Genomic DNA, 24,977 nt, shown 5'->3' with positions numbered 1-24,977 from the left:
TGTTGTGGTACTTTTAGTCTCTACCGCTTTTTGACTTTGTTTCTAAGAATTTTGTTTATCTATTAGCAAAAGGACCACTTTGCGCCCTTCTTCGCCAGATAACACGGTGGAGCTCCACCAGGGGTTTTCCAATACAGTTTAAAACGGAATTGACGGTGGGTCAGCGCAATAATAAAAAGGGAAATTCCACAATTACCAATAAAAAACTGCAGTAAGTATTGCAGTATTGCCTACAGCTCTGCGTCACTTCCAGCTGAAGATAACCTCGTCACATCCAATAAATTCCTGTTTGTATGCAAAAACATAATCAGCTCAAAATTGGCAGGCAACATGCATGTCTGCTAAGGTCTAAGCACCAGCTTGCACTGCGAGAACAATCGTTTGCATGCATTTGATGTTGGGTGTAGCTGCTTCAACAACTCGCTGTAGATAATATCACCAATGTCTCCTCCACGCTTAGCGCGCTTGCTTGGACCAGCACAAAGAATATGCGTCGCGTAATCTTCCTTGCATGTCTTCCTCTTGCTACCACTGCTTAAGATCTCGAATCGCTTGACCGCTGAAAGAACACCTCCGTTGATCATTGCAAGTTGCTTGTTTGTGGACCCTGAGATAATGATTGGCTAGCAGATTCATAACTAAGAGCTATTATGGGTAATACAGAATTCAAGATACGGTGCTGAGACTACTTTTGTGAATTATAATGGAAATATATCATATTCATAATTTTTAAAAAGGTTGTAGAAAGCCGTTTTTATATTTTATAAAACTGATTTTAGTGATACTGATTTTTTTTATTCAGACCCCTGAGCTCCACGTACAAGATGCTTGAACGATATTTCAAGCTACATCCTGTTCTGGACGAGGATGACGATGACATTACGGAGTTGATGCCGTCGCGTCGCCACGAAAACCGACTGAAATCCTTCTTGGGCCAGCTTGGCGACTTCCAGTCGGCCACCATGAAGCTTCAAGACGACAACGTAACACTTCTCGTTGTGCGCGATATCTTTGATGCGCTCATTGAGAAGTATTCCGTTGCGGAAAAAGATCTTGCTGCCGACACAAATATTATCACGGACGTGGACTTCGAGCGAGCGTGCGTTGTAGCCTTGTCAGGCGCCGTGGACGAGCTGACGAGCGACCAGGAGCTGATGTTGCAGCCATTTGAGATGATACCCGCAATAACGACACCGGACACCAGGCACGGACGCCCACACGGCTTTGCCGACAGAGTCTTGGCGACTAGGAAGAAGCGGCGCGGCGCAAAGAAGGTATTTGACGGTGTGCGCTTCATCCCGCCGACGTTAAACGCCGTCGAGCGGCTTTTTAGTGTGGCGAAACATACTCATTCCCACCATTGCCTGCGTATGCGTCCTATTCACCTTGAAACCGTGTTGTTCCTGAAGATTAATCGGCGCTTCTGGGACGCAAATACTGTAGCAGCTATCGTGAACGCAAAGTAATGGAATGGCGTTCCTACAACACAACTACAACGTCACGACAGCTCTTGCTGCAACACAATGGGCTTGTAGCACCACAACGAGTGCCACAAGAAGCAACTCTAGAAGGGTCGATCGTAATCTATTCGTGATATATTTCAGAAACCTCGAAACTTACGATTCCACTTTGACAAAATTTGTGATAGAAGAAGGCACATTCTGCGACGATTCGATCGAAACAAAGAGACTTGAGAGATAAATGAATCAAGACAACACAGATGCAGGCGCTTGTACCAGCACCGCTAGTGAAGATCTAACGCCCCTAGCGCCTCCATCCCCTCCTGCCACACGCCATAGCTACTCTCGAGCTCACAATTCGAGGTTGTGCAAAGAGCTACTACGCTCTAAACTCCGGCAAATTCAACGCATGGAAGAGAAGTTGCAGATGCTGACTCAACACTCGGAGAAGCTAATACAAGCTCGGGATGAGCTCGCCTCAATGCTCGCCGAAGAGAAAGGTGATGCAACACGCCTAGCAGTTGCAGTTGGGGCCGTCGCTTTGGACAGAGGCTACGTGATGTCATACAGTTTGATGCTGGGGGAGTGCTGCAATATAATGCTTGATAGGCACTAGTGAGTCAGCGTTAAAAGTGAAGCACGTTAATCTATTCGTTGTGATGCAAAACCAAACAGCTTTATTCTATTTCATTAGTGTTGCAAGCAGAGCTTTATCCGTAGCATTCACTATTCGATCGAGCTTGTTGGATCGAGTTGTCACTTCAGGCTGCGAAAGAATCATCCAAAGTATTCTGAGTCTCATGGCAGCAACATCATCACGTGTGACAGCAGTTCTGGAAAAGCTGAAGCTATCTCTCAGCATCGCATACGCCTGAGCAATGCACAACACACCGCACGACGTTCCGTCTGGTTGTTTTGGAGCGTCAAGCCATACTGCGCTTGATTCTAGCGGTGACTCGGTGAGCCGCATAGAGGAATTATGCCAGTTTCGCAGAAACGGTGCCACAGTAACTTCGTAAGTATCTTCCATCGCCGCCCGATACGAGCCGTTGCACAAAGGCTCATAGCAGTAGGGGGTGAAGGTGGGTGGATCTTGACGGTAGTTCATGCGCACCATGATTATTCCCCAGTGGTTGTTGTTCAAGTGAACGGGCATAACAGCGTAATGGTACATCGAAATGCGCCCTACTGGAGTTATTGGGCAACCCATCGTCGGAGCGTAGGAGTCAATAGCAAAACATTCACCAACTGCGTTGCAGATACAGCGGAGGCTGAAGTCGATAATAATATCACTCAGCATCCGTTCTCTTGCCAACATGCCGACCAAATGGTCCACCTTGACAGTGGCATCGCCACTCGACAACCGAAACATGGACCCAAGGCATGCTTTGCCAAGAATTCTCGCGACATCTTCTGCAAATTCTTTGTGTTTTTCACCAGACTCACTAGGTAGCATCCCGTCCGTGTCCGTCTCTTCATCAAACAGTTCTGGGGTTGACAGGTTTTTTTTCCCACTTTGTCGAGAGAACCCAATCCATATCTGCCAGCCAAGCTTCGCACTTCCGACGGGATCTCGTAGAACGCCTTCATGCGGTAGACAGCGCCACTAGTTCACATTTTAATTTGCATCATGTATCCAATACAAGCAACATTATAAGCAACATAGTAAGCAACACAATGAGCAACACAGCAGTACAGACAACAAACCTGGTGAACTTTGGAGTGCCTCCAGGAAAGAACGCGATGATCTCGTTCGTGGTACCTTCGGGGTGATCGGCTTCCGAATCGTTACCGAAATAGCTGGATTTCTTTCGTTTCATCTTCTCCGCTTCGACCACTGCGTCCAGCTTATTCACTAGGTGCTTAGGAATGACGAAGTTGTAGTCGTAGTCATCGGCGCGTACATACGAACGCTGACAGCGCGCAGAACGCGCTCCCATGAAGTCGTCGTCCATGATGACTGGATAGTTTGCCATCAGCTCGCTAACGTGATATCTGTCCTTAGTATTTGGAGCCCACTCCAGTAGTCGAGATAGACATGGCACGCGCTTGTCGGGAAGTTCAATGGCTGCCAGTTTCTGTGGCTTCGAGGATGCCGCCAAGCGAACTTGCTTCGTTTTTTTTTCTCTCGTTGTGTCTAGGCTTAGATTGGGGAAACCTTAGCACGTCTATCTGGCCTGGCTCACGCGCCTTTTGCTTTGAGAGCTTGGCGTCTCTTGTATGGACCACTCGCTTTGTTCGGAGCTCCACAGTTTTAGATGGCTCACATTTGGCTGGAGGCGACTCCACTGTTTGCCGCCAAGCCTGTGTCAGTGTCTGCGCCGTTGTTGTAAGACCCGAATTAGGTCTTTCATTGTGATTCAGCATACATTCTGCTGTGACTCTAGACGATGGTGTGTGTACAGCCGCAGGTTCAAAAGAAAACTCTCCGTTCTTTTCTTCTTCAAGCTGTCGAATCAACTTCATTGACTCCATTAGATCGGCGGGGGTAATTTCAGATGCACTTTCAGATGCACTTTCAGATGCACTTTCACTTGCTGATACGTCGCTGTCGTGGCCCAACTCTGAATCGGAATCCGCCATTTTCTGCGATGACGTGGTGTTCTGCGATGACGTGGTGTCCCTTTCTCGCATACCCCTGCGTACTATTTCCCGCCATGACTGTAGTGCCATGTAGAATTTTGGGCTAGATAGTTGAGATAGATAATCCAGCACAGGTTCAAATACAGCTTTGGCGTAGCAGTATTTTTCTTCAGAAGACAGAACGACAACATTCGCACGCTCACGACGCCGCATTTTTACGTAAATCACGCGTTTTGACAGGCGAGAAGTGTCGAGGTTTTTTCTCCAGCGGGACTGGTTCTCCTGCTCCCAAACTTGAGACTCTTGCTCCACTTGTGCTGCTTCAAGAGACTCCTTTTTTGCTTCAGCGCCGTGTGTTGCTTTGTGTGTTGCTGAGCATTGAGTAAAGTCGCTGTGCGAGGATGACTCGGGTGTATCTTTCAGCTTGTCTTGAACTGACTGCAACGACGCTATCCCACGGCTGAAGGCTTCATCAAGCTTCGCCATTTCTGTCATGCTCCAACGTGGCCGAATACTCGAAGCCGGCATTTTTTCAAACTGGTGTTGTTGCGCGGCGATATACATCAGATGCTGGCAAGGTAGATGGTAGGTGCAATAAAATAGGCAGGAACAGCTCCACTCGAAATAGGCAACACAGAAAGCAACACAACAATAAAAATTCTTACCAATAAATCAATTTCGCAAAGGCAGTCTCCATCGCATCTCTTTGAGCCATCTTCAGATCATATTTGGGACGTCGGCAGACCTTCCGCCAATACGTCAACGCGTGAAATTGACACAGAAGTATCTTAGCGTTCGGGAAAGCTTTCTCAAGAACCCGCCATTCGACAAAGTCCTTATCGATGACGACACTTTGAACACTGCGCCAAGTTGGGTTTTTCCGCTTGAAAAATTCGATGATGTACTTCATCGTAGCTGCCTTCTGATCAAGAGCAAGGAAATCAATAACTGGAATTCCTCTTCCCGTTGCTGATGTTGCAACAAGACTGCCTATAGAACGGTGACACATTTAGTTAATTTTTTAATGTTATTTTCATCAGAACTACAAACAACTGAATTGGACATACCTAAATGGTACCCCAGATTGTTGGTTCCATGTGTCCAGTCCATGACCAAGCTGTCTCCCCAGGTCTCGAAGCATGTCTTCTGAATTGACGATTGCATCGCAATGATACAAGTAATATCAAGCTGATCCTGGACGAGAAGTACATCATTACCACTATCCTCGTCGGCAAAATTGCCCAGGATAACCTTGGATCTCTCAGTACTCGACTCGCCGAGCACTTGTCGCACAAGATTTCTTGTCAGCTGAGGCGTAAGCACCATATCTGTATCCGAAATCATATCAAAATTATCATTAAATTGAAAAAATACGCCAGAAAAAAATATACAGCTGCAAGCGGCCTAATAGTAGCACCCACCGAGCTTGTCCGACAAGTATCGATTAATGTCAGCCGTGCGCGTCTTCATCTCGGTCAAAAGACCAAGCTCTTGGCGGACTTGCGGGGTGAGTGGCATTGACTTCGCCCCACGATACGAGTCGTAGATTGTTTTATTGGTCTTGTGGTTGTGTAGCGATATCTGTGAATCAATCAGGTATTAATATCTCTTTCTAACAGGGTACTTAAACAGAGACTCACCTCCGTTCCTGGTGCAACGATCACTTGCCATGTGGCTTGACCATCCACGACGACACGCTCAGAGCGAACGAGGAAACCTGCTTCACAACCGGTAAAGCGTAAATCGTAGTCACGGCGGCCTTTGCCGCGGGATTCTTGTGACGATCCGTGAGTGCACCACATCCGCTTAAAACTGTGCGTCATCTTCAATGGAAGCTGTGTAATTCCATGTCGGCTACAGTAAATCATACACCCATACATAATGTAAGAAAACACAAATATAATCAAACAATGAGTTCATGTACCTGTTGTACTTGGCCCGGGTTTCCGAGCTTCTAACCCGGTAACACAAGTAGTTCTTCGCAGCGTAATCCGCCAGTATGTCATTAAACTCACTCCAGTCTTTAAATGCTTTCTTCGGGAGCTCCGGCACATAATTTGTCACTGATGTGTGGGATTTCTTCATGGTTTCCCGAATTTGCCAAGTTTTCGTTCGACGTGTAGGCTTGCGAGCTGTGTGGACTTGCGCAATTGGCTTGGGAGCGGGATCGGTGCTTTTACGACTGTCGGGTCTGTACTTATTTCTGGCTCGTCGATCTGGGAATGAACCCGTTTTTTGTGTGCTTTCTTTCAGATCCCGAGCCTTTAACAATAAAGCAAAAATATTTGTAGCAACATATGAAGCAACACATAAGCAACATTGTCCGCAATATAGTCAGCAACATAACCAACAACATACGCAGCAACTTAACAAGCAACACAAATGTACACGTACGCCATGTGAGTTCCTGATTGGTTTCATTGAGATTGACTTTGTGTAGTACGGCCCCGCCGGCGTCACGAATCACAGTATTGGCATCCGCTGTGCCATTTTCGACAGTGATTTCCGTGGCACCATCGATTGCCTTAATGTGCCCCTGTCCAGATACCGGCTTCATGTCGTCTTCAGCAGCTGTATGACTGCTCGCAACCTCTTTCTCGGCCTCCTCTCGCGCAGCTTTCTGGGCCTCCTCTCGAGCAGCTTTCTCGGCCTCCTCTCGCGCAGCTTTCTGGGCCTCCTCTCGAGCAGCTTTCTCGGCCTCCTCTCGCGCAGCTTTCTCGGCCTCCTCTCGCGCAGCTTGCACAAAGCGTAGAATGGATGCCTCAAAACCTAGTAATTTAAAGCAGTGACAATTAGTATTTTCAGGTAACGTAACTGACTTGGCGTACCCGTCACATGTTGTTCGCCATCGCACTTCCTTTTGTCGTCGAAGTCCTCTCCATCGTTGACTTCCTTGGCATTGTCCGTATTGTCTTTGAGCCTGTCGATGCTGGTGTCTGCGTGACGTCCTTGATCGACGGTCCGAATAGTACTGGGGATATCTTCGAGATCATCGTCCCGTCCGTCGGCAGGATCGCGCTCCGGGTTATAATCCTCATCATTGTCATCGTCCACTGCAAAGCCTTGGACAGCAAACACGTAGTCGATGGGCTTACGCTCGCGTAGGGTAGCATTTGGCGCTTGTGTGCTCGTGTCGAACGGCCCAGAGGATGCATCTTGCGCTTAATGCAACGCAAAAACAAAAGAAACAAAGCGGGTAAGCAGACACGATACACTACGTCACATGGCAACAGCTTACCCGACGTGTCCTGCCCGGGCGCGCTTGCAGGCTTGGTTATCATTGGTCCAGGAGAAGAGTGCGTAGCTGCATCAGCAGCTAAACGTGACATCAGCGTTGTGTTGGTAAATCGATTTAGAAACTTAATACAAACGCGACTTACCAGGTGCGTCGATTCTCAGCGAGCTCGCGTGTGGTGGCTTCGACGGTCTCCCCTTCTTCTTCGTCACGTCCTTCCCTCCCTTAGCTCTCGTCGCTGAGTTTAAGGGGCGCGCGTTTGCCTGCCAACCCTTCTTCGCTGGTGTCATACTTGCTGGAGGCTGGTTTCTCGTGTCTGTATTCAAAATACAAAAATGGGAGGCTGGAAATGATTTGGGGGGATCGTACTTAAGTGCGAAAACTGGATCTTGCGAATTTTCAATTTAGTCGGAAATTTTCACAGTAAAGAAAACGTAGATAAATTACGTAGCAACACAACACTCGATTGTGTTGCTCTCAACCTGATGTCGTGACGTTGTAGCTGTGTTGTAGGAACGACTCCGAAAGTAATGTGCAGTGCTGTACATCTAAGTAGTTTATTTTCCAATACACTATTATTGATGTCAATTATTCATTTCTTAAGCTGTAGGTTTTGTAGCAATAGCTTATTTCGGCATGGACCTTCAATATGGTTGCAACTGTATAATCGGAATGCCCGATCGAGCCCATAATAAAGGTACTGGTGGGATTCCGTTCGAAATGAGATTTGTAAAGCCAGACGTACACCACCTTCGCAAGATCGGAGCTTCGGCCTACGTGCACGTATCTGTTACACCGGGAGCACGCAAATATCTAGTAAACGCGAAGATCAGGTTTGTCCTCGGATATGCTGAAGCTGTAGTGGAGGGTAAGGCATTATTCTCAGAGAAGCGCACTGCGAAATTATTACGGACTTGCGCGTCACTAAAGAAAATGTGTATCGTGACCGACATGACATAGATGTCGTGGATGCTGGTTTGGAGTCTTTGCACTCTGGGATGGATAGAGAAGCCATGAAGGGTGAGGAGATCACAGAGATTGCCTCCGAAGTCGATAGAACTATCAGTATCAGCGAGACCGTTGAATTATAAAGTCAAGATTGTACAAATTTGGCTAGCCAATACCACATGCAATGCGAACCGAAGGATATACGATCAGTCAGATACACGAGCGGATCCTCAAGGACTCAGGAGGTCTAGTGCATCGAATCTGTTTGCCCAACTCAGATGAAATGCTAAGTTCACAAAAGGACCTCAGTGATAGCGATGCAAACGAATCCGTTGCAGGGGTTTGTGGCTCACCGTTTACGTCTGGAGCACTGAAGGAACTGTCACACTAGACCGTGGATGCTTCAAGTGTTGATGATTGAAAAAAGAAAGACGTAACGGTAGCAAGTGTATGTGGTGACCACAGAGACGATGACACCGAGGTGTTCGTTGGGCATATTTGGGATGAACATGAAGCGACGTTAGTGCTATCTCGCCACCGAAACAAACTGTCAAGCGTACACATCGCGTTGAAACAAAGTCCGAATTAGAGAGGATTGAGCGAACTGCAGTAAAACCGGAGACGAAGCAGAAACGCACTGGACCTCGGGAAGTTTGTGAGCGTAGCCATCCTAACTACTTAGTGATTATGGGTGAATGTAGTGCAGCAATCGCAACGGATTCTGAATAGCAGTGGCAAACCTATTAGGACTAGTGACGTCAAGTGCCAAAGCATCGTCGCGAAGCTATACTATCCAAGTATTATGATTTCTGGCGAGAGGCGGCGCTTGGAGAAATGGCAGCACAGTTGGCTGAGAGTACCATCAGGGATTTAGCTTTTGCTATTAGACAGCTTAGCCAATTCGTCGCGAGGCCATCGGCTAAACACGTAGGAACGTTGAAGCACGTTCTACGCTACCTCGCGAACACAGTAAACTACGGTATATCCTACAAACGAGAGCACGTGAAGAGTGGAAAGGTGACTCTGAAACGTTGTTGCGACAGTGCCTGGGCTACCCATAAAAGAGCACCACTGGAGTTTCATTGGCAGATGGGGCAATTTCGTGAATGTCTCGACAGAAATCCACTGTGGCATTATCCACTGCAGAGGCCGAGTACGTTGCAGTATGTGAGGTCGCAATGGAAGCAGCGACGGCCAGTAATATTTTGCAAGAAATACTACCAAAACACGATGTGGGGTTTAAGATCCTGATTGACAATCACGAAGCCCACGCGTTGACTACCAGCTCGATGTACAGTCGACGTACCCGACAGTTTGAGGTACGATGGTATTTCGTTTAAGCCCAAGTGCAGAAAGACGTTGTTGATCTGTACAAGGTGAAAGGAGAAGAAAAGCCACTTGACGCGTTCCCAAAGCCTCTGATACGCGTTGCCTCCAGAAACCCTTTCCGGTTGTGGACATTGGGATCGTGCGATGATTGCACGATCCGATCAAGGTGCATGTGAGGTTGATCGAAATGGGGTCGTGTTGGAATGCACATTGAAGACCTGCTCATGGAGGTAAGAACTGATTTAGGACAAGCACTGAGACCAGGACAGACAGTTAACAAAGGTGGCTGTGTGCGACTGAAAGCCAATACCATATAATCTATTACTTTTCATTTTCCTTCATTGGTGAGCACCCAGGCCTACGAGTCCGCTGCTTTCTACAATACCAGCGAATCACCTTCACTCGCGCTCGCTTGTCACTTCTCTCTCTCTTCCTCGGATTATCGCCCTCCATACGTAGCAGCTGGTCATCGAGGGTTGCACACACGTGCATTGCTGGTAGTGAGGCTTAGCTTGAGCAATATAACCTATGGAGGTTAGAGCTAGGTGACCTAGCGTGATTTAGGGACTTATGAAAATATAAGTAGATTTAGAATTAATGGCGACGAAGCCAATGGCTTCGCTCGTACACATTGCAATAGCGTAAGCCAGCTAGTAGCATCGGGTAAAGTGCACCTGGATAAGAAGACGATATTATCAACAACTAAAGTGACACATGTTATTTATAAGCAGGCATGTACTGCGCTCAGAAAAGAAACAGCAAACACCACTTTAAACTAGTTAAAATTACCCCTTCAAAATAAAGGACATTCTACCAAGGGAGACCTATTAGAGCGTACCTATGGGTGATTAGTGATTACCGCGGAATGTGAAAAAGGATATCCCATTCTCGATGCAGCTACAAAAAAATCTGTATAACTGCCACCCCCTCTTTCACTTTCTTAGGTTTCGGTCTTTTCGGTCAAGGGATCCTGCTCGTACTATTTCTGTCCTGAACAAGAGAACGCTGCTGTGCAAAGCATACTGATTACATTGGTATATAGTACTTCTTAGTAGACTGGAATGTGCTTTATTAGGTCTAACAACTTGTTAGTAGCAAGACAGGTATTACGGCTGCTTCAACATGCACTCAATATCATCTTTGTTTACTGAAGAAAGGAATGTCCGCACAGTGGCGGTATTTTCAAAATCGTGCCCACCAGTACATTTAAATCTGCTCCCTCAAAAATCCGAAAACACATACCAGGGACCGAGCCACACTGTGTGACTCACACTGTGAGCAGGTTCAGCATTTTTTTATTGGTGGTCGGCGTGATTATAGAAAGATCCAAGCTGAAAATTGTTTTATCCGGCTACTACGGGTAAGGAAAGGTAGACCATCCCATTACTGACCGAAACACACAAGTAGGAGAGATTACAGTGCACGTTATGCACACCGTTCACGCTAATTAGTCATACCCCGACTAATTGTGGTGTACCAATCGGAGCCCAAAATATTGGGATTTTACCTGCCCATTTTATAAAATTACCGGTCTATATTCTAAGCCGAGTATGCTGGAATATAGTGCTCAGTGGGATCTACTCAAAACCGGTAGTTTTCTCTGGTTTTTATTGGATTTTTGCCAAATATCCCAAATATGTGACGTCACTAAAGTGCGAATGCGAGACTAATTGCGAACTACGACTTATCAGCGTGAACGGTGTAGCAGCAGTGCTATGGATCTAGTTGAAGTGGAGAAGGGAGTGGCGTGTTGGATCCTTTTCACACAAACCCGTTACTCCACATGTACGGTGTCGTTCATGACATTAAAGAAGCCGTCCCGTCTAGTATTTAACGATTTGTACACCACAATTGGTCGGGGTATGACTAATTTGCGTGAACGGTGTACGTAGTAGTAGTAATGAGCGATGAAATACCTGTGAAATCATAAAAAAAAACAAACCGTCGCACAGCCTATATCCCGAAATGAAACAAAGAGTTATAAATGTTTTCTTTTTCGTGCAGCGGTAGTATAATACGTAGTACGACATTTGGATCAGAATTTGGGGAGCAAGACTGGGCTTCCGGTTTCGAAATTTTTTTTAGGCACTATCGATATCCTCGGCGGACAGGGTAATGGGGAGAGCCCTTTTCGGGACAGCTTTTATAAATTTATTGCTGCAGGTTTCGAAGTAGTCCGATAGGGCGCGGCGAGGGTAGAGTGTGGGAAGACAAATATTTTAGGCTCCACCATGGCCAGTTTGGATAAGAATTTTGACAAAGTCGGCCAAAACAGCCTCGCTTTTAGCTTGAATTAAGTATAAAAGACAAATGCTCCATCAAAGATCGACTCAAATGATGGGTTGGTGGGTCAAAACGCGCCCATGATATCCCTCCTGAGGTGCGACCGACGAGGATGACAGGTACAGTGTAGCGCCTCCGTATCAGTGCTTTATCATGCATTTGATTTCGCATCGAGTTGGCACCAGAGTGGTAAGAATATACACATGGTTTTGACTTAGTTTTTGTAAGGGTCATTGTCCCAGAATCTGGTCTTTTTTAGGGATCGTAATGTTTTATTTTTCACTTATTAATAACGATCAGCTAAAATAGGTCTTTTTGGAGCATGTTCGGCATTTAACTGCCCTACTTAACGACCTACTACAACCTTGTCGCCGCTTGTCTCAATGCGCGCGTCGGTTGCCTTGGTGGATAAACGCTGGGGTCCCGAGCTGTGAAAGAATCTATGGAGCTAAAACATATCTTGTCGCGTGGTCATCGGTGACATTAGCGGTGGATCCACCGTTGACAACATCAGTGACGAAGTCGCGTATTTCAGAAACGCGAATGTATAATTCGGGTTGATCGCCACAACTCACATCCGAAAGAGATACATTAGAAGCGATACCCACGACCGCCCCATTGGCAATAAGGGGGCTGCCGTAGTCGCCATAACAAACACCTTCCCCATGTTCAGTCCCGGCACAAAGTGTGACGTCGGTGTTAACAGAGTACTTTACACACTCGTTATCAAGAATAATCTTGACGTCAACAACTTGAAGAGTATCAGGAACTGCATGTTCCTTCGTGTAACCCCACCCAGCAGCAGCAGCAGCCATTGTGCCACACTTCTCGTCCGATCGGTTGATATCAGCAAGAGGTGCTGGTTTCCGTGTCGAGGGTTTTTCAAGTTTCAGCAACGCCACATCTTTACCATTATTTAGTTCCGGGTGCTCAAAAAATTCAACGACACGAATCTTCTCAGCTTTCTGAGCACGTCCTTTCTAACTGTGTCGTGCTTCGAGATAAACGTGTAAGTCACTTGTGAACGGCTCAATACAGTATGCAGACGTCATAACGAACAGAGGTGCAACCAGTGTGCCACCACAAATCGGTTCGTCATCAGTCCTTTCAAGGATCAGTCCTGCAACGAAAGGATACTTGCTGATGTCAGTGTCCGATCCGCCGAAGCCACGATTCTCTTCGTCAGGCGTCAAGTCGGTGTCTTCGATACGGTAACTTGAAAGTACAGGCTCACCCACGTCTTTAGCTAGCGAAATCCGGCAACTGACGTGGCCATAGAAAGTATTATGGCGATACTGTGAAATTTTCGCATCTTGGGATTTAAGAAGGAGGTGGTGTGGCAGCAAAACTACGGTAGCTTGACTTGTGCTTGAAGAGGAAAAAGCGAAATGGACTTCGATCATCACATACCATCGTGCACAATTGCTAGTCTAGCGGCTATTATTGTCAATTCCGCCCCAATTTGCCGAAGCGGGACGATTCGGAGAAAGGCGCGAAGCGGACGGCGAATCGACGCTGCGTTGTTAGAGGCCAAAATTAAGAAAACATATGTTTATTATCCAATGAGATGCCATATACACGTTGAAGTTGAAGTGACAGCGCATCTCGCACCGAAGACTCTACTGCAGCGCCAGCACGGTCCGTCTCCTCGGGCAAAATGCGTGCCTTCATGAGCTCGTCCCGATCTTTTGTCGATGGCCATGCCATACTCATAAATCATGAGCGTCACCGTTGCTCCTCGCGTTGCCACAAGCCACTGGTTCCATGCCTGGCGAGACCTGGTCGAGTCTACTACACGTTTCTTCACCTTGAGCTGCACAAGTTTAGCCCACTCTGCGACCTGATGAGTCTCCACACTCCACACACCGTCAGTCTTGACTTTATGTTTCTTCACTCGACCAGAAAACATTTCCCAAACAGCCTCCATAATGGAGAAGAATGGCCGCTCGTTAAAATCAGCTTCACGCAGTGTTTCAGCTAATGAATACGCTAATTGATGGACGTCTTCACAATGGGCCGCACGAGTAGTTGATAACGATTGTCAGGGGGTGCTGTAGCTGCCGGCGCTGCCGGTGCAGCATCTTCTGTCAGCCCTGTGGCTAAATGGTTCACCGAAATCGAATTTGGTGCTGTTGCATCAACATAATCATCCACAAGCCCCGACATTTCCCGTGCGCCTGGCGTACCTGAAGCCTCTGTACCTGGTACAGGTGCAGCAACTTGATCCAGAGCATTCACTAGCCCCGTCGACGCCTATGAAACAGCGGCTTCAGTCATCAATTCATCAGCTTGGCCCGCCAGGTCGGCTTGAGCAGGTACTGCAGCAGGCAGATTTCAGTTCCCGAGAGACTTGGCTGCCTTGGCACTGGAGTGGCCACTTCCTCACGCGGTGGCGGATGGTCAGGGAGGAAAAGAGAGTCCTCTGGGGGTGGATCGAATGATGCTCGACTTGGCGGACGATATGGAGATGCACGTGGTGCATGGCCTCGCGAGAGCGGAGAACGCAGAGTGATCCCCGGACTGCATGCACTTGTCATGAATGAAGATGGCCAGTCAGAGGTTTATTCTGTATTAACGCCAAAATGCATTTTGTATGATAGGCTACACGATTGGGTGCGCAACTGGTCGTGTCTCTCATACGCGGAAATTTCGAATAGATCGCACAATAATAGAGCGGGAAGTAGAATCTTCATGACGGTGCATGAATTTCTAATCCGAGCACATAATCCATACTAAAAGATGTGATCACAGGTCGGCAAGCGTGATATCTCTGAATGATATTATTATAATACTGCAGAGTACTTGTGTAAGTCGCTTTAGATAACTTAATTTTTTAACACACATTACATGTAGCGCAATATGGTAATTATGGAAATACGTGAAAAACGTATCATGGGGTTCAAAGGATTTATATACAGTAATCTGCCTCAATAAAGAGCTTATAGCCTTCAATATGTTATGCGACTGATATTGCGTCAAATTACTATACATATGTTGTACGGAGAAGTTCCGTGATGTGTCGTATTTACCTTTAAAATTGCATTTATATCAGATGTTCTTTATTGTGGCAAAATACTGTAAAAGCTTTAAAATTATTTCATGCGGAGTTAAGTTTATTAGCGTTCTTGTCACTATTGTTATTGATTTCAAGTACATCATGATGTTGTACGGTATGTTCAAAGAAACATACTGCGATACCGTAAAGGTCTTTAAAAAACGTGCGTTTAAGGGTATGGTTTACGGCTGTGTAGATGGCAAATCCAATCACAGATCCCGCATCAAGCATCCAAGTCGTAATCCAATATATTTTTAAGACCGGGGTCCGCGAGTCCGGCGGAGTTAAAGTTCACTGCCTGTATTGATGCTAGATGCGATACATGGATTCCTAAATTACTGCTTCACCCAAAATGAATTTAAAACGGAGAGTCTTGAGGAGCTGTTGTTTTCATCGAAGCTGACAGTAAAAACTAAGAATTAGGCTTGGGCCGATATTAATAGCGACACACGTAATGACACATGTAGAACTGAGACACTAAGCAAAATGCCCCAAATTAACTGGCTCCACACTCAACAGTGCGGTTTCAAGATGAGCCATATTACGGCTCTACCGAAGCTCCTTACTTGTTCTTATAAGCTAGTGGTCATGCACTCAATATCAACTTTAAAGGAATGACCGCACATCTCAATTTGTGTGCTAAACAAAACACGTGTCTTTTTAGTTTGATCATGGCAGTTGCCACGAAACTAACCTGTAACCAATCAGAGAATTTCGTGAAATAACCGCACATCCAGGGGCTAATGGTAACCAAATATCATATGATATTTAAGATATCGTAATTATAGTATTTTCGATAATAAATAGTAATAGTATCCTATTTTATTAAAAGCTAACATTATACTTTAATATTAACCAAAAATATTAGATACAACAAGATATTTTATGAATTTTCCCACTCAAGTACGTTTCTTGCCACCTTACCCTCGGTGAACCAAGCGGAGCCAAATAACTATTTCGGTCAGGCTCTAGAACAGCAGTAGGCTTTAAGACTGACGAGCATCTGCTCTAGTTTTTCACTATGACAAATACAAAGACGATCGAGATGAATAACTGCAAATGCTTGCAGCTGTTTAACGTCGATAGAGCGAAATCAAGACGTTTGTGCTTGCTCTCTACCGATCTCCTCGTCCACATCGTGCGTCTAATAAACCTGCTGCCTGTGGCGGTAGATTAATGCGCTCAGCAGTGCCAACACACGACGCCAACCTTGCCGTCACTCTCACAATTGTCCTGGACTCCATCTCCCTCACGGTTAATTAGTAATACTTCAGGTAGTCGAACGTTAACGACATCGGTTACAAATATCGCTCTCACTTCCGGTATCGTGGTCCGACCATCTCCTTATATTTGATATATTATTTTAAAGTAGAATAGTTACAAACTCAACTGTGAGGCTAGGATAATGACAGCTTCTATGTAGCGGGGTACGTAGCCCTAAGTGTACCCTGGTTACATGAAGTGTGACACTTCACACTTCAGGTGTATGACACGTCATACTCCGGGATATTTGGTACAGGGTACCAAGGTCGTTCAAAGCCAACCATTGGTCAAACAACATTGCATTTCTATAGGTAACTTATAGTTTGTATTAATCCCAAACTTAGCCTACCTATAAACATACTCAGTTTACAATATACCTTATTTAGGTCACTTCGCTCTCTTTAAAAAAAGAGGGGACCTGTGAACTGCCGCTCACTGAGAGTTTGTATACTCTCGGAAGATAACTTCCTCTAGCGCAAGGTGCTGTGTGACCCCGTCACACTTGGTAGCACTAGTAGTCAATCCACGCCACCGCGGGTAGACTACCTGAGCCTCCGAAGTTCGTTGCCATGCATAGGAACGACTTCTCCCATATGAACGACTTCTCCCATATGAACGACTCTCAGTTGGAGTCGGTTCGGAAGATGGCAGGCATCTTCGGGATGGAGGCCCTGCAGAGCCTGGTGGTGTCAACACCGGCTGAGCAGCTCGAGCGCGTCAATGCATTCGATCCGTACGAGCAGGATCTCATCGCGCATGTGTGAGAGAGCCTGCAGGCTCTGGCGGCGGAAGCAAATCCGCCTCACCCGAAGCCAATACGGCTGAAGGTTAAGCCGGATGAAGGGAAGGAAGGCGACAACCTTTACTTCTGGGTCCGGGAAGTAGAGCTCGCGATGGACGCGGCTCTTATCTCGACCGAGCAACTGCGTGTTGCTTTCGCACTCTTCAACCTTAGCGTCCGTGCTAAGAGTTGGGTGTACACACGGGAAGCAACATCCCCTGGATGTTTCACATCCTGGGCTCAGCTGTGCGAGCAGCCCCGAGCCGCGTTCCTCCCGGCGAACTACCAGTACCGTCAGCGTTCGCGCTTCCTCGCGTGTAAACAAGGAAAGCGCGAGCTGCACGAGTATGTGCAAGAGATACGGGAGATCACGGTGTCCCTAGTGGGAAACCCACTCAGCGAACACATCAAGATGACTGTGTTCATGGACGGCCTTCGAGTGGGCCCCGCGCGCACTTAGCTGTTCCGGGTGCAGTCAAGCACCCTTGAAGAGGCGATTCAAGTGGCTCTTCAAGAAGAGTACAGCCATCGCCAGGCGCGTACGCCGGCCTCAGCGTGGCCTGGGATTTTCTTGTCGGCTCCCGGTTGAACAAGCCCCAACGGACCAGTTCCCATGGAACTTAGGTCCGCCGAACCGCGTGACATCCGCTGCTTCGACTGTGGGAAGATGGGCCACTTCAAGCGCGACTGTCCCGCGGAAAGACTCCGCAGACGGTTCTCCCCAAGCCCGTCCTCAAGGGTCGCTGGCAGAAGCCAGGATCCCGGGGACAGGGGAACGCCGGGAACCAGTAGGGGCGGGGCGCCCTAGTGGGGCGCCCACTGGGGAAGAACTAAGTCTTCGTGATGGGTGCGCGATGCACGAGGCCAGGCAATCGGTGCCAGCCGCCCTGCGCAGTCCGACAGAGCATTGGTGAGTCATGTTCCCACCTCTGTCAGGACCCGGGGCGCCCGCAAGGGTTGCCAGGGTACCAAAGCATCCGGCAGATGCTTGGGGGTCGTCAACGTATATGACGACTCCGAGGATGTTTTGATGGCAGCGCCCAGAAGAGGCGCTGGCCAAGTGGGTAACTTAGGTCCACAGGCGGGTAACTTAGCTCCGCAGACAGCTGCAGCTGTCACGAACACTGAGAACAGCGTGTTCAGAGTGGGCAACAGAGTTCCACTCACGGTCGCCCAGACCTTAACTGAAGAGGAAGACGTCGGATACGCTTCCTGTGTGGGTAACACAGTGCCACACGCGGTCGCCCAGACCTTACCTGAAGAGGAAGGCGTCAAACACGCTTCCTGTGTGGGTAACACAGTGCCACACGCGGTCGCCCAGACCTTAACTGAAGAGGAAGGCGTTGAACACGCTTCCTGTGTGAGTACCACGGTACCACACGAGGCCACGAGTGCCTCGGATGTCGTAGCGCCGACATCCCTAGACGTGGGCAGCAAAGCTCGACGTCACTGTCGCCGTCGTCAGCGACGCCGCCGCCGCCGCCTCAAGTCGGATCCGAACTACGCTCCGATCGACGTCGCTTCAAGCGACTCGGAGTCCAGGGCCCGGGCTCCTCCGACAAGCCCGGTGGAAGCGTGTTGTCACATCTTCGATGACGAGACCGGTTTACCCGTCAAGGCATCTGGTGTCCTCTTGGAACCGTTGCCAGAGGTTGCAGAGATACTGAACCTCGAGGAAATGACGGCTGAGTCTTTCCTGACCGACCTCAAGGCTGGAGAGATTGCTGCGATGGTACTCATGAGACCTGAGACCACTCGGGAGGAGCTGAAATCCTCCTCTGTCTTGGATGAGAACGCCCTGGAAGACTTGGACAAGCAGCGTCATGCGCGCTTGGGTTCTGAAATTTATAAGAACCCCAACGATCCGGTGTATCCTTTGGTGAAGGAGTATGCGGACGTGGTGAACAAACACCCACCGACCCAACTCCCGCCGGATCGAGGCGTACGGCACGAGATTGATCCCGTGCCCGGCACAAAGTATTGTGTCACGAGGCAATGGCCTCTCCCGCGCGAGCAGTGCGAGGTCATTGATGCCTTCTTCGCCGCGAAAGCGAAGGCAGGCATGGTGCGGGAGTCGAAATCCCCGCACTCGACGCCGACTTTCAGCGTTCGGAAATCGAACAGAAAGTGGCGTCTGGTTCATGCTTATAACAAAGGGAACAACGCGACGGTGCCGGATCAGCCAACAATCGTACGAAAGCATGTGTTGCTGAACAACATGGCCGGGAGCGTACTGTACAGTGCGCTGGATTTGGTAGACGGATACTACCAAATCCTGATGCGAGAGAGCGACATCCCGCTCACCGCGGTAACCACTCCAAGCGGCATGCTTTGGGAGTGGCTCGTCATGCCGCAGGGCTTGTCTAACGCCCCGGCTACGTTCAATCGCCTGGTGACGCAATAGTTCAGGCTAGTGCGTGCCTCGTACACACGCACTTCGACGACATCTTCGTCCATAGCCGTGCCGAAGGAGGCAAGACGGCCATGGAGGTGCATCTAGGACACCTTCGTCGGGTGTTGGACGTAATACGAGCGAACAAGCTCTAGGCCAACATCGACAAGTGCGGTCGCCAAAGATCAAGGTTCTCGGTTGCTTCGCCAACAACGTCGGCGTTTGAGCTGACCCAGACAAAGCCAAGGCCATTGTAGCATGACCGACGCCCCGATACCAGAAGGATCTCCGAAAGTGATTGGGCTTGACCAACTGCCTTCACAAGTACATCGCAAGGTACACGGGCCTCGCTACTCCCTTGTCGGGCCTCCTTCAGAAGGACGCCGACTGACGCTGGGACTGAGAGCACAAGGATGCCTTTGACAGCGTCGAGACCAGTATCCAAGAGACTCCTGTCCTAGACCTGCCGGACGAGACGAAGCTGTTCAGCATCGTCTGCAATGCCTCCGACTAGGCAATCGGTAGGGCATTGCTGCAGGCCGACACGGCAGGACACGAACGAGTCATCTCGTTCCAGTCTAGGCAGCTCAAAGCCGCCGAGCGGAACTACCCTGTCCACGACAAGGAGCTCCTGGCATGAAATATGCCCTTGTGAAGTTTCGTGTTCACCTACTGGGCTCTAGGCCCTTTGTGATCTACACAGACCACGCGTCCTTGAGGACGGCGACTAACTCGCCTCACCTCTCCCAAAGGATGACGAGGTGGCTGTCCTTCTTCGCGGAATTTAACTTCCGCGTCGAATACAAGCCGGGCAAGCTCAACGTGCTTGCGGACGCCCTCTCTCGGCGTCCTGACTATGAGCTGGCCCACATCACGCGGGTGACAACGGATCTATATGATCGGATACGCATGGCGTATCGGGACGATGAGGCTGTCGCGCCTATCGTCAAGTTCCTTATGGCAGGAACGAGCGCGAAGTCCGACTGGCTCTCGTCGCGACAGCGCTCACGGCTCCACCGATATGAGATGAAGGATGGACTCCTCTACTACCGGGTGGAGCCCAATGATCCTCCACGGGTGGTCGTACCCAACGACGAGGATCTGAAGCTCGATATCCTCGCGGAGGCGCACGACGGGCCCTCTAGCGGCCACTTGGGCCGCGAGAAGACCTTTCTGTCGGTATCTAAGTCCTTCTGGTGGACCCACATGTACAAGTGGGTCGCCCCGTACGTTAAGACATACGAAACATGTCCGCGGGTCAAATCCGAAGGGCACTTTTCGGCTCCACTACAGAGCCTGCCCGTACCGGCTGACTGTTGGAAGTCGATGAGTCTTGACTTTATCTTTGGGCTTCCCGCCGACGGACACGGCAACACCGGAATTCTGGTGCTCGTGTGTCGGCTGAGCAAGATGATACATCTTGCTCCAGTTCCCGTCACTGTTACGGGCGAACAAACCGCAAGGTTGTTCGTCGATGGCGTGTTCCGCTATCACGGTCTCCCGGAGACAATTGTCTCGGACCGAGACCCGCGGTTCACTGCTGCGTTTTGGAAAACGCTGTTCCCTTTACTGGGAACTCGTCTGCAGATGTCCACTGCGGACCATCCGCAGACAGACGGCCAAACAGAGCGCGTCAATCGAGTACTCGAGGGCACTCTGTGCAGTGTGTGCGCGGCAGCACCACGTACGTGGTCGACGCAGCTTCCAGCTGTTGAGTTTGCGCTCAACAGCGCGGTGCTGCGTCCACGGGGTTCACGCCGTTCTACTTGAACGGCTTCCGCCACCCCAGAGTGCCTCTCACTTTTCGAGGAGACACTGACTCCTCTATTCTATGTGGGGGAGAGGCTCGGAAAGCCCTTTCCTCCCAGGTCTCAGAGGTGAGACCAGTTTCGCTGCTGAAACAGGTGGAATCCTTTATGGATACCAAGCTGAACATTGTCAGCAGGGTCCGCGATGCCATGGCAGCGGCCCAAGATAAACAAAAGGAGTACTCTGACAAACATGGAAGAGGAAACTTTAGTATATTTAAGGTGGAAGACTTAGTGTTGCTAAACATGAGGAACCTACCTCTTGACACTGTCAGCTCTGTCGGCAGCAACAAGATGAAGCACCGCTTCATCGGACCATTTGCTGTCCTGGCCAGACATGGTGCGTCCTCCACCATCGACCTGCCAAAGTCAATGACGACGCACCCGACGTTCTATGTTGGACGTCTTAAGCGGTACTTTGATCCGAAGGGGGTTGCTGACTCGCAGACCCACCTTGGCCCAGCTCCTCAAAGCGAGGGCGGGCCACAGACGTCGACGAAGGCGTCGGAGCAGGCACCCAAGCCTCGGTCGGAACGGCAAGGCTGCGGTCAAGACCGTACGCCGGAGGGGCTCCGTACGAACGGACCCCGGAGCCATACACCGAGTACGCTGAGTACGCCGGGTACGCACCATACGCGTACGTCTGGGAGTGCGCCCCAGGCGGATCCGGACGTGGCAACAGAGCCCCGATCCGTTGGATCATGCGAAAGGCCTCGTCCAGATCGGACGAAGAGGCCCGGCGATCCACCCGCAGGTGCAGGTTCGCGACCTCACCCTCCAACAGAACCAGGCGGCCCGCAAGATGAGCGAGCTCGCCCTGATTCCCGGTCTGGGCGGCAGCATCACCGCCAGTCCCAAGGCCAAGTGCAATCTCAAGCACGAGGACACGTTGACGGAGGCGGTCAACCTCAGGGCCCTGTGTCGGACCCGCAGTCGGAGCACTCGGACGAGAGTGGCTTTCGGGAGGCACCGAGTACTCGTACTCGTACGAGGGCACCTCCGCCCCTGCTTGACCGGAATGGAGAAGTCCACTTCCATGTGGAGCGGATCCTCCAGGAGCAACGGCGTCGCGGTAAGCGACAGCTCCTCGTGAAGTGGAGGAATTATGCCCACTCCGAGAACTCATGGGAGCCGATTGAGCGGCTCCTGATTGACCGCCCGAAGGCTGTCGCAATCTGGGAACAGAAGCGGCGGCAGCTTCATAAGTAGTCCCAAGTGGGCAAACCTCACACGAAGATCACGCTGGTCCAGGATGTGGGACAGCAGCTGATCTTCATGGAGTTCCCATAACTCCGTGGGTGAGTGCTTAAGAGACTCCACCCACGTCCAGAACATGTCCTCGCAAGATTCCCACGTGGGGCAGTTCTCGGGCACAGCCCAGGGGTATCCCCAACGAGGATAGAGACCACCCCGGGTCTTGGGCTTCTTACGACAAGTCGTGACGTCCTTAAGGGGAATGCGGTGTGGCGCGAGAAGCACACACCGAGTAGCCTCCAAGTTGTCAAAGAACAACTGTTCTTTCTGAACAAGGGCTCGCTCATAGATGCCCCTAGAAGTGTGGCCGCCCACAAGGCCACGAGGAGCGACGAGAAGCTCGAAGAAGAGGTCAGCCCCAGAGCTCCCCTCGGGAGGCCAGTACCCTCTTGAGTTGATGACAGCTCCCTGGCTGACGGGTGCCACCACTGAACCCCCACGCACACGCTGGGCAGCTTGGAATTGGAAGTGCCAGCTTCCTCCGACCGTCTTGTATTCACTACTGCGACCAAATTCAAAGAATTCTGTAGCAGTGCTAAGGTCAAGATGACGATATCTGTGACGGGGTCACACAGCACCTTGCGCTAGAGGAAGTTATCTTCCGAGAGTGTACAAACTCTCAGTGAACGGCAGTTCACAGGTCCCCTCTTATTTAAAAGAGGGCGAAGTGACCTAAATAAGGTAGATTGTAAACTGAGTATATTAATAGGTAGATAAAGTTTGGGTTTAATACAAACTATAAGTTACGTATAGAAATGCAATGTCGTTGACCAATCGTTGGCTTTAAACGACCTTGTTACTTTGTACCAAATATCCCGGAGTATGACGTGTCATACTCCTGAAGTGTGAAGTGTCACACTTCATGTAGCCAGGGTACACTTAGGGCTACGTACCTCGTTACATCCTCCCCACTTAGGTTCGATTTACCGACCAATCAGAATGAAGAGGTGTTCGTCACAAACTCTCATTCTCAAAGTCGAAAACCATCGACTTGGCCGCGCGAGCGCGGCGGAGGCTCACTTCACAGTTAGATCCTCGAGCGGCAACCTGTGCGCTCTTCGTCTAGGTCTCCAATTCGACCATTACCATGCCTCGTGGCACTGCTAAGAGCAGTGCTAAGACACGCTCCAAGGCTGCTGCCGGTAAGGCGCAAGTTAAGAGCACTAAGCCTCACGGCAAAGGCTCGGCACTCAAGGAGGCTACTCAGGTGGCCTCCGAGGCGATCGTTTCCTCGGGTGACGCGGCTGTGGGCAAGCAAGCAAGCGCCGCAGTCCGTCGCCCTCGGCCTCAGACAATCGTCCGAGCCCTCGGTTCGTGGAATGTGAGTTCAACTCTGGCAGTGATGACGAGGCCGAGTCCGAGAGCACGCACGATGCTCCTCTGGGCTCTGTGGGTGGGCACATCCCAGTGCCCAGTGAGCACAAGGATGACAGCGTGCAGTCGCTCGCTAGTGATCAAGGCGATCACAGTCCCAGGACGTCTGTGCGCTCTGAGAGTCCGTCCGTCAAGGCTAAGGGCACTCTTAAAGCTGGTGGCGATGAGGAAGAGAATCCTCGCAAACGTCTCTCGCTTGCCGAGGGTCTTGCGCGTGCTAAGGCTTCTAAAGCCGAAGGCGCCAAGCCCTCAAAGAAGCGTACGGCCTCTAAGTCTCCACTCCGCGAGGAGAAGCAGACTCAACACTCCTGTCAGAGTATCTTCGACTCCTCGGATGAAGTGGAGGAGAAAGAGGAAGAAGAGGAGGAGGGTGCTATTGCTGAGCCCCGGGAGGTCTCAAATGACCTCGACCAGAAGTATAGCCGATTGTATTGCTTGTGTCTTGGTAAAATGTAAAGTGAGATAGAAACATGCATGCAATCCAAAGCTCTACATAGCTATCACCAGCGTCCCAGTGATAGCCTAGCCTCTAACAAGGACTCCCTAACTAGAGCTTTCACCAGCTTGAGATGACGAGCTGCAACTTGTAGTTGTAAGCTGCAACAACCTGGTACACTGATGGCTGACTGCAACCATATGCTGGTTGTCCAGCTTGCTCGTCACTCTCGACTGTATAGTGTGGTCGTGGTTGGGCTTTCAAGCCGCCACCCACTTCAAATACCCATCACGATGAGCGCACAGACCACCCTTAAAGAAGTTAAAACAATAGATAAATGTACTTTATAATTACTTGTCAAGATTGCAATGATTGTTGAAGAAATGGTAATGTGCTCTGAGGAACAAATTTGTTTTTTAGACTTGTTTTACTTTCGGATTTCCAGTAATAATAATATGGGATGAATTTGTAATGGCTTTTAAATAGCGATCATATTTACTCAAAGTGCTCTTGTCAGCTATAGACGTTAGTTTTATTCACTCTTGTTTCGAAGCCATTCAAAGCGAAAGGTAAAGTCAGCACCTGAAAAGGATGTCAGAAGCCTTACCAGTGAACCTTCTGCAAATGAGTACGTACCCAGATGTGCGAGTAGATACTGAAGTAGGAATATCGTCACCGGAAATAAATGCGCTTGGATAGCTGAGGCCTGCGTCTCTAGCACAAACGCGAGTTGGTACAGCGGAGAGAAACCGAATTTACGTTGCAGGAAAACATGA

General features: G+C 49.5%; 1 protein-coding gene across 1 annotated transcript; it reads right to left on the bottom strand.

Annotated features, from left to right (window-relative positions):
* Positions 1-12,184: 12,184 nt before the first annotated feature.
* PITG_11807 (serine protease, putative) lies at positions 12,185-13,509 on the bottom strand (the record flags this gene model as incomplete). Its single annotated transcript, XM_002901258.1, has 4 exons — positions 12,185-12,286; positions 12,414-12,742; positions 12,857-13,133; positions 13,450-13,509. The coding sequence occupies 4 exons, from the start codon at positions 13,507-13,509 to the stop codon at positions 12,185-12,187; spliced, it is 768 nt and encodes a 255-aa protein (XP_002901304.1).
* Between the last annotated feature and the right edge of the window lie 11,468 nt (positions 13,510-24,977).

This window comes from Phytophthora infestans, genomic scaffold (genome assembly GCF_000142945.1).
Source record: "Phytophthora infestans T30-4 supercont1.21 genomic scaffold, whole genome shotgun sequence".
NCBI lineage: Eukaryota > Oomycota > Peronosporomycetes > Peronosporales > Peronosporaceae > Phytophthora > Phytophthora infestans.
Note: the sequence above shows the minus strand (reverse complement) of the source record. Positions and strands in the feature narration are given on the sequence as shown.